Source organism: Drosophila miranda, assembly GCF_003369915.1.
Source record: "Drosophila miranda strain MSH22 chromosome Y unlocalized genomic scaffold, D.miranda_PacBio2.1 Contig_Y1_pilon, whole genome shotgun sequence".
In the NCBI taxonomy this organism is placed as follows: Eukaryota; Metazoa; Arthropoda; class Insecta; order Diptera; family Drosophilidae; genus Drosophila; species Drosophila miranda.
In genome coordinates this window covers 5,374,625-5,389,891 of record NW_022881603.1, presented here as the reverse complement: position 1 = coordinate 5,389,891, position 15,267 = coordinate 5,374,625, and the positions used below count along the sequence as shown (strand labels likewise).

General features: G+C 47.1%; 2 protein-coding genes and 1 pseudogene across 4 annotated transcripts; 2 read left to right on the top strand and 1 right to left on the bottom strand.

The window, feature by feature from the left end:
• Nucleotides 1-542: 542 nt before the first annotated feature.
• Nucleotides 543-2,555, top strand: LOC117189777 (coilin-like). The gene is made up of 5 exons (XM_033394846.1): nt 543-698; nt 764-849; nt 911-2,048; nt 2,104-2,271; nt 2,338-2,555. The coding sequence occupies exons 1-3, from the start codon at nt 579-581 to the stop codon at nt 1,530-1,532; spliced, it is 828 nt and encodes a 275-aa protein (XP_033250737.1). The 5' UTR covers nt 543-578; the 3' UTR covers nt 1,533-2,048; nt 2,104-2,271; nt 2,338-2,555.
• LOC117189776 (nuclear pore complex protein Nup50) lies at nt 2,545-5,170 on the bottom strand. Of its 3 annotated transcripts, none has more exons than XM_033394844.1 (4): nt 4,963-5,170; nt 4,607-4,893; nt 2,988-4,543; nt 2,545-2,921 (listed from the first exon to the last, which is right to left on the bottom strand). In XM_033394844.1, the coding sequence occupies exons 2-4, from the start codon at nt 4,815-4,817 to the stop codon at nt 2,583-2,585; spliced, it is 2,106 nt and encodes a 701-aa protein (XP_033250735.1). In that variant the 5' UTR covers nt 4,818-4,893; nt 4,963-5,170; the 3' UTR covers nt 2,545-2,582. The 3 variants fall into 3 exon arrangements, with proteins under 3 accessions (XP_033250735.1, XP_033250736.1, XP_033250734.1); XM_033394845.1 differs by having other exon boundaries at nt 5,040-5,170; XM_033394843.1 differs by having other exon boundaries at nt 4,607-5,170.
• Nucleotides 5,171-5,429: 259 nt separating this feature from the next.
• LOC117189775 lies at nt 5,430-13,908 on the top strand (annotated as a pseudogene).
• Nucleotides 13,909-15,267: the final 1,359 nt, after the last annotated feature.

Below are 15,267 nucleotides of genomic sequence, written 5' to 3'. Positions count from 1 at the left end.
GTAACCAAATTTGGTATCCGCACTTCTGTTAGATCTCACTATAAAACGTATATCTCAGAATTTCGCCGCACCCCTTTCCGCCCCCACAAAGGACGAAAATCTGTTGCATCCACAATATTGCACATTCGAGAAAACTAAAAACGCAGAATCATAGATAATGACCATATCTATCAGATTGTTGAATCTGGATCAGATCAGATCATTTTTATAGCCAATACGAACAAATCAATTTGCAGTGGATACGCAGCGTCTCTCTCGCACGCACTCTTTGTCGTGTCGTTTAATATTAGCTGCGTCTGCCGGAGGAGAGCCATACTGACTAAGTATCGGGTATAACTGTAGAGTTGCGGTGTCCGCAGCAACTCACAACGTTCCCCCTCGTTTCTTTCAGTGCACGTGCGGCCTCCACTATTCTCCACCGGAAACTTTCCTTTTTTTTCTTCCTCGCCCCGTTTCCTTTTCTCCCACGCAACTCTGCCACTGCTTCCCAGGATCCACTATAGATGCCACTGTCTCTTTCTTCTCCAGCCCTGATACCTATCGGCTCTCTCCAAAACCGCCCATAACAAGCGTTTACCATGAAGGTGAACCTTACTTTCTTTTTTAGCGACGAGCGTCAGCACGCATTGATATTGATCGACAGCACGTGGCAAACTATTGAGGATGTGCAGAAGCACATTCAGGTCCTCTTCAATTTGGTATGCGGAAACAAACATTCCATTCAAAAAATTTGCTATACTCACATTACAGATGTCTCTTGCAGAAGGATATTCGTTTGCTAACCAATTCAGGATACTTTCTACCGCCCAAGGAGTCTCTGAGGGTGCTCAAAGATGCTTCTGGATTGAAGTAAGTGAACTAATCTCGGTATTAAGAACAATTATTCTAAAGGCGATCCGATGCGTTGCAGGGCCTTCTCTTTCCATGAACCACCAGCCACCAGTTTAGAGGAAGGAAGCAAAAAGACAAGCAAGAAGCGCAAGAAATCATTCGATGAATCCGAGAGCTTACGCTGCAGCCCCCCGTGGGATCAGCCAAAACGCTCTAAGCAGAAGAACAAATCGGCTTTGCAACCAATTTCTCTGAATGCCGCAGCTGATGATAAGGTGAATCCTTCATGTAACACCAGTGAATCCGACGGGCCACTCTCCAACTTCACTTTGAACCAGCCTAAGCGTTTCAAGCAGAAAAACAAATCGACTTCGCAATCAATTAATCTGAGTGCTGCAGCTGATGATAAGGTGAATCCTTCATGTAACACCAGTGAAGCCGAGGAGCCACTATCCAACTCCACTTTGAACCAGCCAAAGCGTTTCAAACAGAAAAAACAATCGACTCTGCAAAAAATTTCTCTGGATGCCGCAGCTGATGATAAGGTAAATCCGTCATGTAACACCAGTGAAGACGTGGAGCCACTCTCCAATGCCTCGTGGATAAGGCTGAAATATTACAAACATCTAAAAACACAAATGAATGCGATCAGTCAAGTTCTGATGACGATGATAACAGAAAAGCTGAAGTCATACGAGTAGAACCACCAGTTCACAATTCCTTTGTGGCCGAACATCAAATAAGCAGTTCGAGTCTTCAAATTACCTCTACACTTCCCCGCTCATCAGAGTTACAGGAGCCAGATTTAACAGCAAAGGAAAATAATTCAACATTGTTGGTTCCTGAACCGCGGCCCATTTCGTTTCGTTGCCCGCTAATGGAGCTGGACTCAAACAAAGTGCGCACTTACAAAATTTCAATCAAATCGAAACCCGCCCAAGATATCCCTAGAAAATCGCAGAAAAAGCAAACAGATTCCAGTGAACACATCAAATTGGCCACTCCCAAGACCGCCAAACATGAATCTACAACTATAGCTCGAGCTGGAGCTACAACAGAAGCTGTGGCACCCTTAGTAGATGTGAAAACGGTTCCCAGACGTGCTTGTGCCGACGCTATAGACTGTGATTCCGAGGACGATGTCATGGTGCTAGATGACACCAGTGTAGATGTGGACTCTGACGTGGAAGTGTCCCCCCAAGTTGTCCCAAGTAATGGTAAGAAGTAAACTATGATTTTCAATTCCAAATTAAGGAACAAATATGTTTTTAGATTCTCAGGCAAATGATTCTTCGATGGATTTGCCAAAAAGGGGCGACACAATACTCTTCAAGCTAAGGAAGGTCAAGAGATCAATGGGATCGGGGCTAACCGGAGTTATAGCTGCTAGCTGTACCTACATCAATCGTGGCACCAATGCCGTTTCACTGCAAGTGATATGTAAGAAAAACTATAATATATTCAATTACCGATCCTATGTCTGTATGTGCTCTCTATATCTTCCAGCATCTCCTCCAGGCATCAGTCGTGTACTGAAACAGTACTGCAACAGCTTAGACGACTCATGCGAAGATATACCCTGTTTAATGGTCAATATGACCGATATGATTGAAGCCAAACGTGTCGTACCCAGAGCCTAAATAATGTAACGAGCGTTTACATACATTCTGATATTCTATTTTCATAGCTTTGTAAATTATATAAACAATCAAATAACATGCAAATGTACGATTTATTAAAAATGCGGCCCTTCACTTGGTGTACTCCTTGATTTTCGCCAATAGCTCGTCGGCCTCCTCGCCGGTCTTAACGCGCAGTAAAATAGACACCGCTTTGGTATCCTCCGGCATGGGCAGGCTCATAATCATTACATTGTTCTTGCCCATGCGTTGGCAGGGCAGGCCATTGCCGACCATAAGATTGATCAGAACCTGACCAATATTGTTGTCGGCACGAACAATCAACTGTGCCTTCGTCGAGTTCTTCACTGGTTTCAAATGCAACATGCCCACTCCGCGATCGGCATAATCCTTACCCTTCATTACAAACACCTTGCAGCGCTTTGAGTACACTGCATCTGTTTCGATGACCTGGAAAGTGTATCAGTGTTTTACATGCTGTCGATGGGGATTATTTCAAGTGATGTATGTATTTACCTGTTTGAACTCAACCTTCGGTGGCTGGTCCTCTTCATCCTGGTCTTCGGTGTTGCCAGCGGACTCTGTAGCTGCTGCCGGCGGCTTTATATTGCCGAAGGAGAAGGGTGTGGCTCCTGGGGTGAATGAGAAACTGGCAGAAGGCTTGGCATCACCTCCAGCCGCTGCAGGTGCACCTCCGAATCCCATAAATAGCGAGGAGCTACCGCCAGGTTTGAAACCGGCGACGGCACTCTTGAATCCAAAGCTAAAGTCATTTGTTTTTAGTGGCACTGCGGCTGTTTCTGCCTTGTTGCTGGAATTATCCTTAGCTCCAAAGCTAAAAAAGCCTGGCTTGGCCACATCTTCAGTTTTACTCTCCCCCAAAGGCTTTGGCGAGAAGCTCACCATGCCAGGGGTGGAAGTAGAGGTAGGTATTTTCGGAGAAGCTGCAGCTGGAGTGCTGCCAAAGGAGAACAGCGGTGTGGTTGTCGTGGTGGCTGTGCTGCCGCTGGTAATGGTGCAAGTTGGCTTCTTGGTGGAGAAGGGCACCGTCGAGCCGGTGACGAGAGTGGCAGGTTTGCCAAAGGAAAACGGAACTTTTCCCAAAGTATCGGTGACTGGCGTTGTTGGGATAGTCGCCATTTCCGGCAGAGTCGATCCTGCTGGAACTGGGGCCTTCATTTGTGAGTTTGCCTTCGTTTTGGCATTCTCCTCGTCCAGCAGTTCCTTTAGGTGCTTGTCATATGTTTGGAATACGGGAGTCAGTATGCAGTAGAGACTCTTGTCCAGGCTTTCGTTTATAAACTTCAGCAGATCACGGTTCAAATCGGCCACATTCTCTCGGTACTCGGAGCTCCGTACTGTGTTGCCGGCTGTCTTGCTGGGCGATGGCTTACTACTTGGCTTAGAAGTTTCGGCACTGCTCTCTTTTTTGGCCGCCAAACTCTTTCCGAAAATTGAGGTGTTTGTACCATCTGTGGTACTTGTGCAAACCTTTTCTGCCGATTTTCTAGCTCCAAAGGATATCGAAGTTATGTTGACGTCTTTTTTAGCAGGAGACACGTTGCCGAAAATTGAAGCGGATGGAGTGGTGCTTGCTGTTGCTGCTATGGTTTCTCCAAGGGAAGACGAAGGTTTGGCGTTATCTTTTTTAGCAGCTGACGCGTTGCCGAAAATAGAAGTGATTGGTGCAGTTGTTGATTGCTTTACTGGCATTGTTGCACTCCCGAAGGAGAACGAAGGAACGGCGGCATCTTTTTTGACCGCTGGTACGTTGCCAAAAACTGTCGTACTAGTGCTGCTGGCCGCCGACGGTGCCGGATCCTTTTTAGCCGCATACACGTTGCCGAATATTGAAGAGGATCGAGCAGTACCATCGCTGGTGCTGGCCGTTGAGCTGATACTGCTGCCAAGGGTCGCTGTCTCGCCATCTTGCTTTTTATTGGTGTTGCTGGAACTAGTTAAAAACGAAAATGTGGTCTTTGGCGCTTCGCCACTAGTAGAAGCCGGCGTCGGGTTTGATAGGTATGCAAACGGCGAGCCTGTAGCCGATGCGTTGGCCGGCCTACCAAAACCTGAACAACATTAAATACAACATTAGGGTTAATCAAATAATGCTTCTTTGCTGTTGCACTTGCCTGAAAATCCACTGAAAATGCTTTTCGATGCGGCTGCAGTGTCCCCGCCATCTGTGGATGCACCGGCAACAGAGCGGCGCGCCTTCTTGATGACGCGTGTCTTTAACTCCTCCTGTGTTGCCGTCTTGAAGGTGCCACGGTCCTCGGGCTCTTCCTCCTGGTCCCAGTTATCATGGTTAAGATTTGACGTCGCTTGCCGTTTCCCAGCCATTTGATTGCAATTTTATTTTTTCTAGTTCTGGCCGCAAGATTAGAGTTGGAGAAACATCGATGTTAACATCGATACACTAGAATTACACCAGAAACAGTTTATAGGCTATTATCACTAACTAAGTATGGTTAGTGGTAAAACGCACTTAAACTGGGTGAGGAAACCAAACACGAAACGCGAAGCATCAAGCCTTTTAATAATTAATATCAATATTATTTATACCATGGTGACCAATGTGTACACACTTCCATAATGTATAATAGCTTTATGACATTAGACTTTGCTAACTGGCTAACTGCATAAACAGAGACAGCCTTATGGGGAAGGCATGCAGTGAGATCGAGAGATATCTTTGCGTCCCAGTTATCTGGAAACGGCTACCAGTACTAATTTTATGACCTCGCGACGGTCACACTACTGCTCTCTCCGAAACGATAAAATGAGTCGAAATTTTGAATGGGCTATAAAAATGGGTATGGACAACAGGCAAAAACAGCCAAGGCAAATTGCAAGGTTCGTACAAACCTCACCTCGCGGGTGTCGAGAAAAACTGCCTTTGACTTCAAGGTGTGTTAAGCAAAAGGTGTAGATTTTACCGTGCATTGTTGCATTTTCTGGGTCGTTTTGCTGTTGTCCATACCCTCTTTATCCTCCCATTAGTAGCAAATAACCAGTACGAGTAAAAAATTGAGCAAACACAAAAAACAAACGCAAATCTAAGAAACACAACCCAACACGAAGGCCTAAGATTATCCATAATCCCCAAAAAGTTGGAAACAAGTAACCAGTAACAATGCAGACGCCAGCAGCACAATAAAACAACAATTAATTTATTAAGCACTAGCGAACCATTAATTATGCCCCAGTGCCAGTGTCCAGTGTCGTCGTTTGTGTGGAAGTGCTAGATGCTAGATCCAAAATGTGGCACACACTAAACTGCTGTGAAAATGCACTGCGCATTTCTCTATACCAACGCTAATTGCGCTGCCGCTGCCCATAGTACCAACAAAATCGAATCGCGGGGAAGAGAGTGCTAGGATGATGAGAAGACCAGTGCGTAAATATGTGATATGTGTGTGTGTGCGTGACTAGCAGTGCAAGGCAAGGGAAAGTGTAACTCCAATAATAATACTAGTAATGAAAAGGCAGTGCGGTGATCAAATACAAATAACTCCACGAAAATAGAACACCACATTCGCGCACCTACACACACAACACTATCAAACTCACGTACACCACACACCGCACACTCGCATGCAAACGCAGTCGTCGCCCATCGAAGAAGGCGTTATCCTGATTCTTGTTGCTTGCTGCTGCTGCTGCCTGCCCCTTGTGCCATTCGTTTTGATCCTTTCTTTGTCGCTTCTCGCCACAAGGCCAGCAGCAGCACGGCAGCTGTGCCTGTTCCTGTGCCGTGTGTTCGCTCCGTGCCGTGCCCCGAAGTTTCTATTCGTTGCTTCCCTCCCTCCATCGACATCGCCATCGCACTCGTACTCGCACTCGTACTCGCTCCGTGTGCATGTCCTTGGACGTAGTAAACTGTTGTTGTTGTTGATTGTCCGTTCGTCGCCGAGAGTGAGTGCCCCTGCAGCAGGAAGTCAGTCCAGTCGAACAAGATGCCGCCAGCCCTGATAGCCATCTCCGAGTTCGTGGAGGAGACGCGCTCTGACTATAGCTCTCCCACCACCTCTACCTTCGCCTCGCGAATGCCGGACTGCCGCCAGACGATTGGCATTCTGGAAGAGGTAAGCAATGATGACAGAAATTATTATAAATAAATCGACTTTTCCCTGGAAAAGTGATTGTGTGATGCGGTGCAGTACCCAAAGAAGGGGCGTCGGCGTCTCTCTCCCCCCACAATACGATTAGAAGCAACAAAAGAGATTTCTATAAATTGGCTTGGAGCCAATTTTGCTCTCTCTCGTTCTCTCTATTACGCGCGCGTGCTCTCGCTCTCTCTCTCTCTGCTGCAAGGTGGTTTTATCCTTTAACGCGGGTCGCGGGACCCACTAAATGCATTCTTAATTAAAGCACCACAGCTGGCTGCTGAGGACTGGAGAGTGCGGGAATGGTGGTGTCTCTGCCACACGAGTGTGCTGCAATTTCTATTTTTAGTCACCCCGCAGCAGCTGCTGATGCGTCCTCTCCCGGTTTTCCACCCCACCGCATTGATAAGCCCAAGTACAACAAATACAAGGCAAAGTTGTGTTGCGGGGCCGGAAAAGGCGTGTGATAAGAACAAAAGTACCAGAAAAGCAACCGCGTTGATTAGTCATGGCTTAGTCCGGGGGAATGGGAATGGGAATGGCTGCCCTGGGCGGGTGGAAAAGTGCTCACTTATCATCACCCACAGAAAGTGGCCAAGTGGCTGTTGCTCAAGTGGAAAATTCATCCCATTTGTCATTAAAACAGAGCCCCGCAAACAGCGACTGGCTATGGAAATTATATATTTAACAATATCTGCTGTTAAATGTGCCACAGCTCCCCCGACACACACGCTGAGAGAGTGTGCCTATGCCTATCCTCTATCCACATCCCATATTCCCGTAGAGGTCCCGTGCAGCAGTCGCTTCGCTCCACACATTTGATAATTGGTGCCAAGAGAGCTGCTGGTCACGTCACGTCACGTCACGCCTTCTCGGGGCCGGCCTCCACATCAAACATTTAATATTTAATTTCGCTGATGGATTTTTAGTGGTCCCAGGCCCAGTCGCAGTCGCAGGCGCCCAGCCCAGTGACCCCCATTCCGGCAGACGGTCGGGCGGTGTGCTTTATTTCCATCTCATTTCAGTTTGTTCAGTTTTTGTTTCTTTTTATTGCGTGTTCCGTACCGTTCCCCGTTACCGATTCCCGTGTCTGTAAATCTGTCTAAAATTAAATTAAATATTAGCCTTAGAAAATATGTAGTTTCTCTTAGTTTCCCTCTGGTCCAAGATGAATTTCAACTCCAACTTTTAGCCACTCCACCCACTGAATCATTGGCCAAGTGTTAGTCATCCCCAGGCGTCTCCAGGGAGACGGTAGGACCCATGTATATCCCATACAAATTTACATATTTGTGGTGTTCTAAAAACCATGTTGCGGTTTCAGCAGCCATCTTCTCGGGCTTCAGCGTTTGATTCAGTATAAATTAGCGCCTTTTGTTATCAAAAACAGCGAAACCGTCAACCGACCCGTTCTGACCGGCCAGCGGAACCCATAGAAACGAGTTCCAACTCGAGATTTTGATTTGATTTTGATTTGAGCTAGTTATTGGTATTGTTCTTCGCCTATCCGTATGCGGTGGAAAGTGTGTTTTTGCATTCGAATGGTTTCTGTGAGCTGTCCAGGAAATTCTATGAACCACGTCCTTACTTTGAACTTCTCCCGGCATAATAGAATTAAACAATAAAAAACAATGTACATGTCGTGTGCTCGGCGCTGCTAGTTGATGCTCGGCTCGTGGGTTCGCTGATAAGGATTTAGATGTTGCAAAAGCCTGCAAAACCCCAGCCACAGAGGGAATGTGGATGGCATTGGCTCTTTTTTTTTGTAGATATTACCAGCTTATAAATACAAAAAAACATTTCATCTAATCTCCGCTGGTAAAAGCCGTCAGAATTTATTGGCATCAAATGGTTGTTCGAGTTCATACTTCATGAGCCCCCCATCCAACCATTAGCAATCAGAAAAGGCATTCATGTGGATCCATCGGCAGCGGGGTGGCTCTCTTCTGATATTTAATTCAATATTCTCCAAAAACAATTGAATTGATGCTAATTGGGGAAAAGTCAATGGGTCAAGGGGGAGAGGAGAGAGTGGAGAGTGAGGAGAGTTCTCAACAAATCACATAATTCGAGTAATAGTAGAGATTGTAACTCCGAAAAGGAGCCCTCAAGAGAATGAAGGGAGAGTGCACAGCCGTTGGAATGGTTTTAATTGATTTATGCCGCGATGCATCAGATGGTGGGGGGCTGCATTTTAAATGGGAACTGGGCTTGGGACTGGGGTTCTGGTGATTATTAATTTTATTCAACGAAATGACCTTGTGGACACATTTTCCATACAAAGTGGGGCGGCAGTGGATGGAATACCAAATTCTGCTATTAAATGCATTTGGGGAGCAATTGTGTGCTATAGAATTGTGCCTATAGAATCCGTTTCCATGCATGGAACAGGCACATTTGATTGTCTTCCGTTTTCAGCTGGAATGCTGCTGAGGAAATCGCCCCTGTCCCTGCCCCTACGGCTACCACTACCCCTCCCCATAACTGCAAAAACTTAAACGATCTTTGCTCACTCTTTGCAGCGCCTGGAGTTCGACCGGGAAGGCCTCACGAAGCTGAAGAAGGCGGTCAAGGCCATACACAACTCGGGGAACAGTAAGTACACGATATGGAGTGCTGCCCCAGATACTGATATCTTTCTGTCTAATTGCAGCCCATGTGGACAATGAGATGTTCATGGTGCGAGCTCTGGAGCGACTCGGCGGCAAGGTGATCGATCAGGACGAGCCCGACATTGGGGCGGCGTTCCTCAAGTTCAGCGTCGTCACCAAGGAGCTGAGTGCACTGTTGAAGACCCTGGTACATATACATATATGTCGCCTGCATCCCCAAGTGCAGTCCAGCCTTATCCGAGTCTTTATCCATGCCCTTCCTCATGCCTTTGCAGATGCAGAACATCAACAACATTGTGATGTTTCCGGTGGACTCGATGCTGAAGAGCGAACTGAGGGGCGTCAAGGGCGACATGAAGCGGCCGTTCGATAAGGCGGCCAAGGACTACGAGGCGAAATTCATCAAGATCGAGAAGGAAAAGAAGGCCCAGGCCAAGGAGGCGGGCATGGTGCGCACGGAGATCGATGCCGCTGTGGTGTCCGAGGAAATGGAGAAGGAGCGGAGGCTCTACCAGCTGCAGACGTGCGAGTATCTGCTCAAGTACAAGGATATTAAAACCAAAACAGGAATCGAGCTGCTGCAGCACCTAGTCGAGTACTATCACGCCCTGAACAAGTGAGTGGCAGAGCCATCTAGAGCCTGTACTCAAACCTAAGGCCAACCAACTCCTTCTTCATTGCAGCTACTTTAAAGATGGGCTCCAGACCATCGAACACTTTGGCACATACATCGGGGATCTGAGCGAGAAGCTGCACGTGATCAAGCAGAAGCAGGACGAGGATCGGCGCAGTTTGCTCGATCTACGAACGATGCTGCGCAGCACCCCAGACTTTGAGCGGGTGGACAATGTGCCGTCGTCGGATAGCCAGAGCCGGAGCGGGGGGGCGGGCTACTCTCTGCACCAGCTGCAGGGCGACAAGCATCACGGGGTCACGCGACAAGGGCATCTGCTCAAGAAGAGCGAGGGCAAGGTGCGTCTCGTGTGGCAGAAGAGGCGCTGCCGGGTGACCAGCGATGGTTTCCTGGACATCTTCCATGCGGACGAGTCCAAGCCGCCGACCCAAGTCAATCTGCTCACCTGCCAGATCAAGCCGGTTCCGGACGATAAGCGTGGGTTCGATTTGATAAGCTGTAAGTGGAAGATCTCGATTAATCCAGAATACTTATAATTATATTCCACTCACAGACAATCGCCCGTACCACTTTCAGGCCGAGGACGAGGCCGATCAGAAGGCCTGGATGGCCGTGCTGGTCAACTGCAAGGAGAAGGCCCTCACCAAGGCCTTCCAGCACGCGAATCCCCAGATGAGCCCCAGCCTGGTGGAGCTGCAAAAGACTGTGATCCGCTACGTGCAGCTGCTACCCGGCAACGACCGCTGCTGCGACTGCGGCTCCCGCAACGATGTCACCTGGATCAGCCTGAATTTCGGAATCCTGGTGTGCATCCAGTGCTCGGGAGTGCATCGTGATCTGGGCGTTCATCACTCGCGCATCCAGAGTCTAACGCTCGACAATCTGACCACGGCCAATCTGCTGATCGCACGGGCCATGGGCAACAGTACGCTGAACGACATCATGGAGGCAAAGCTGCGCCGCGGGAAGCTACAGCACGAGAGCAGCATGTAGGTATCCCGCCATTCCAGAGAGATCTTCATCAAGCTGTAACCATCTTTCTAATTTCTATCCTCAGGGAGGAACGCTACGACTTCATTCGGGCCAAGTACGTGGCCAAGCGCTATGTGATGCGCACCTGCTCGGACGACAACGATTTGCGGTGCGATCTGGAACAGGCCATCGTGAATGCGGACATGAGCCAACTGCTGCAGGTGTGGGCAGAGGGCGCGGATCTCACCTGCTGCCTGCCCAGCTCGGATGCGGGGGAGACAGCTCTGCATCTGGCCGTTCTTCGGGAGATGGGCTCCACGCTGCACATTGTCGACTTTCTCATACAGAACATGCCGCCGAAGGGCCTGAACAAGGCCACCAATCCAGCCGGACTGCTGGATCTGACCGGAAAGAATACGGCTCTGCACCTTTGCGCTCTCCACGATCGCAGGGAGTGTATGAAGCTGCTGCTTCGCTCGGGAGCAGACTACGAGCTGAAGAACTCGCAAAACAAAACAGCGCTGGATATAGCCAAAGAGATGGGACACAATGGCTGCAGAGAACTGGTGAGGAAGATGCAAAAATACTCGCTGGATATTGATCGGGACTATAATCATATTGTATTTGTATCCTTTAGATTGAATGTGCCATAAAGCGGGAGAAGAGCGCCTTTGATCACATAAACACCGATTGGAATCTGCCCAACGAGGATGGCTCCACGGATTTTAGTGACGATGAAACAGTCATCGATGAGCGCGTATGTTTTGCGAATCTACTTTGCGAATTCGGGAATTCCTTCTTATTCGATTCCGTTTCATTGATATTCAGAAATCTCGTTCACGTCCCCCAGTTTTGCTGGCGGGGATTCTCCACTGCTGCGCTCACGCTCCTCCACTTGCGACTCCATACAGTCCAGTTCTAGTCCAATCGCCAACTGTCCCAGCCACCAGTTTACGCTGCCCTCGGGCCTGCCCAGCTACACGCATTCGGCGGGAACGTCGCCAAAGTCGCACATCAGTGTGGGCCAGTATCTGGGTAGCAATGTGGGCGGTGGTGCTGGCGGCAATGGCGGCGGTGGCTCTAGTCAAAGCTCAGTTTCCAGTCAGAGCGTAAGGGCGGCGAGGAACAGTCTGAATATGCAGCAGAGTGAGCTGGGTCATGTGACGGGCGGCGCCCGCAAGTCCACATCTACGGCGAACATGAACTCTCTGAAGAAGCGCACAGCTCCGGCTCCACCGCCTGGCACGCTGGGCAGCGCCTCCTCCAGCTCCTCCTTCTATGGCACACTACCCCATCCGCCCAGGCACTCGCAAAACTTTGATGCCAACGACATACGGGCCATCAATCATAAGAACCAATCCCTGGATGAGGCCTATGGCACGCTGCCCCACCTGCGCAGCGTCGAGAGCAGTCCCCGGGGCGGCTATGGCGGTATCCCTGGCGGATCGGGAAATGGCAGCAGCAGCAGTAGCAGCCTGATGCCTGCCATGACAACATTTGGCCACAAGCGCTCGCCCAGCGGGGAGTCGCTGAATCGTAATATACATCTGGCTGGAGCCAAGCTGGTTCTTCCACCCACTGGGGAGCTGGCGACACTCAAGCATGTGGACAAGTCGGCGTTGATGCGCCAAAAGATACCGCCACCAGGACCGCCGTCAGGTGAGAGCCAGCCCCACGATGTGTTCTGTACAGTCTTTTTACCCAGTTTTAATCCACAGAGCGTGAGATTTCCAATGGACAGTCGAATGAGAGCATCAGTTCCATAGACGAGGGTCCGATAGCACCGCCGCGAAAGGTGAGTTGTGCTCCCAAGGGGCGCTCCCATTGGCTGAGCAGCAGATCCTGTTCTGTAGTTCCTGTAGTAATATAATATGAACCTCTCAATGTATCTGTATCTATTTGCATTTGGTAAAAAATGTTTAGCGCAAGCAACACAGTGAGATTTTGAGATTGAGATTGTCCCAGTCCAGTGAGGAGACGGTAAATGGCAAACTCTTTTGCTCATTTGAATTTTCATTCTATGACGAGCGAAATACCTAAATAAAAACATTCTTGTTGTCGTTGTCGTTGCTGTTGCTGTTGCTGTGTTCGTTCCCCTACTAAAATGTCCAGTTTATTTTGCATCCTTCAAAGCAATAACCCCTGCGCCCACACAATTTAAATCCGTTTCTTTAAATGTTACAATTTTGTTGCACTAATATTTTGCGCCACTCTTTGATGTTGGCTAATCCTGTTGCTGTCCTGTTGTGTCCTTTTTTCAGCTGATAAATCAATCGGCCAACTTTACCGACTACGAGTCCTGGCACACGGACATGGACAGCTCTGGCGGTGGCTTGGATTATTCGGCCGAATCGAATGTCTCATCCAGTGACAACGATCGTCTCAACTCGTCGCCCGACAATCCATCCAAAGGCGCTCCAGGACCAGGCCCAAGCGGAAAATTCCACAATGTAAGGAGGGGGGGCATCGGTATTGAGATTGTGCACGGGCTAATCTTTTTCCACTGATCCACAGAATGCGCAGAGACGGTGCAGGGCGCTCTACGACTGCGTGGCGGACAACGATGATGAGCTTGAGTTCAAGGAGGGCGAGATACTGATTGTGTTGAATGAGCGCACTGACGATGACAACTGGATGGAGGGCATCATCGAGGGGCAGCCGGCGCGACTTGGCATGTTTCCCGTCAGTTTCGTCCATATGCTGCCTGACTAAACGGGCACGGAACAGGGATAATGTAAGGATGTGTATTGTATGTCGTATGTTTCTGTGGCTTTTTGTGCGACTGTGGGCTGTGCGTGCGTGTACATATGAGTGTGTGTGCGTCATTTTAAGCAAGACAAGATTTTATTTATTACAACCGTTTATGTCACAAACCGTGCGACTATTTATTGCATCCGTAGGCACAAGGAATATACATATGCATATACATTCATATAATATAGTATAAATGTCTAAAGTGAGTAAGTAATTGTTGGATATGCTGATCTGGCTTCTTGGCCTCTTACATGTACGTACATACCTACACAGGTATTTGTCATACAACAGTATGATGAATTGACGAGAAAGTTTATAAAACAACGTTGAAATGAAAGAAACATTTACTTAAACTAACCCCCATTTCGAGCGTAAATACATATGAGAACTCTGTAGCTCTGCAAAAAAGGAATAAATACAAACATAAAAATATGTACCCCCTTTGTACCTAGAAATTGTTACCAATTAAGAAAGACTACAAAATATCTAAACGTAGTATATGAATATTACGCGCAGTTGAAACGCGCTGTCGAAGAACAAACTATGAATTCTATACCTTTTGACTTGTTTTATACCAAGCAAAGCAGCACACATGATCAGTTAAAGACCTACCTACAATAGAATATGTATACTGTACATAATACCCTTATTTTTAAGACACACAACACACGTTTTTCTTTTATACATTTTGTATACACGTTTCAGTATTTATTTAGCAAAACCTTTCAACATATTTGATATTAGCCTTAAGTCAAATTAAATATACACATATATAAGGTTGTGTTTTTACCAAAAACGGAGCGCCTCCTTTTATTGGTTGGGCGGCTGTCGGATAAATACGCTGATAATCTCACTGTCGGAATCGAATGAAACGATCTCAGTAGCGATTCCCGCACTCTCTTTTCGCTTTTGGACTTGGTCCTTCAGTTGGCGCTGGGATTTCCATAGAACTTTTTTCACCGAGATTGTGTCCAGTCCAGCCCTTTGGTTTTTGATTTTTGGTTTAGGCGCTGCAGTTTTGTCCTTTTTAATTTGCATCATCGACAGGGCATCTGTCATCATGCGATCACTTTTGTCATTTTAAAATCAAATAGCTTGAAAAATAATAACGCAAATAAAACGCCAGAAAAAATAATGTGTTTATTGGAACACTTCAAATATCAAAATATTGATAATATCGTATACCAATTTGGAAAAATTCATCTAATCAATTGCAAAAAAAAAGGAAAACACAATTGAGTTTTGGTCAGAAGTTTTAACTTACAAAGATGCTGGCCATGGTCAAATGCTGCGGTTGAGACAGTATTCAGTCAAATGATTGTTGTTAAAACAAAATTGCGCAATCAAATGTGCCTTAAAAGTTATTTGAATAATTAAAATAATTGAATAATACCTTAAGTTGGGTACCTAACTGTTGACAGTGGTACCTACATCTAGAGTTATCTTTTGATTGCTTTAACAAAGATATATTCTCTCCATTAACAGAGTGGCTAACATTCTAGCAAAATTAATTCTGTTAACAGCACTTATTGTAATTTTAGCCATACCAAAACTTAGTTCTTAAATGTTATTCTATTTATTATTCATCGAACAAGGAATAAGGATGTAAGGAATAAGGAGTAAGAATGAATTTTAATATTTTGTCTGCAAAAGTTTATTAAATTAAAGCAAAGTGCTCCAAAAACGTCGAATAGAATTATAGGCTATTTACA

Coding starts and splice junctions, on each gene's coding strand:
- LOC117189777 (XM_033394846.1), top strand. CDS start 579: ATGAAGGTGAACCTTACTTTCTTTTTTAGCGACGAGCGTCAGCACGCA. Junction 699..763: donor TTCAGGTCCTCTTCAATTTG/GTATGCGGAAAC, acceptor TGTCTCTTGCAG/AAGGATATTCGTTTGCTAAC. Junction 850..910: donor AAAGATGCTTCTGGATTGAA/GTAAGTGAACTA, acceptor GATGCGTTGCAG/GGCCTTCTCTTTCCATGAAC.
- LOC117189776 (XM_033394843.1), bottom strand. CDS start 4,817: ATGGCTGGGAAACGGCAAGCGACGTCAAATCTTAACCATGATAACTGG. Junction 4,544..4,606: donor CATTTTCAGTGGATTTTCAG/GCAAGTGCAACA, acceptor AATGTTGTTCAG/GTTTTGGTAGGCCGGCCAAC. Junction 2,922..2,987: donor CGAAGGTTGAGTTCAAACAG/GTAAATACATAC, acceptor TACACTTTCCAG/GTCATCGAAACAGATGCAGT.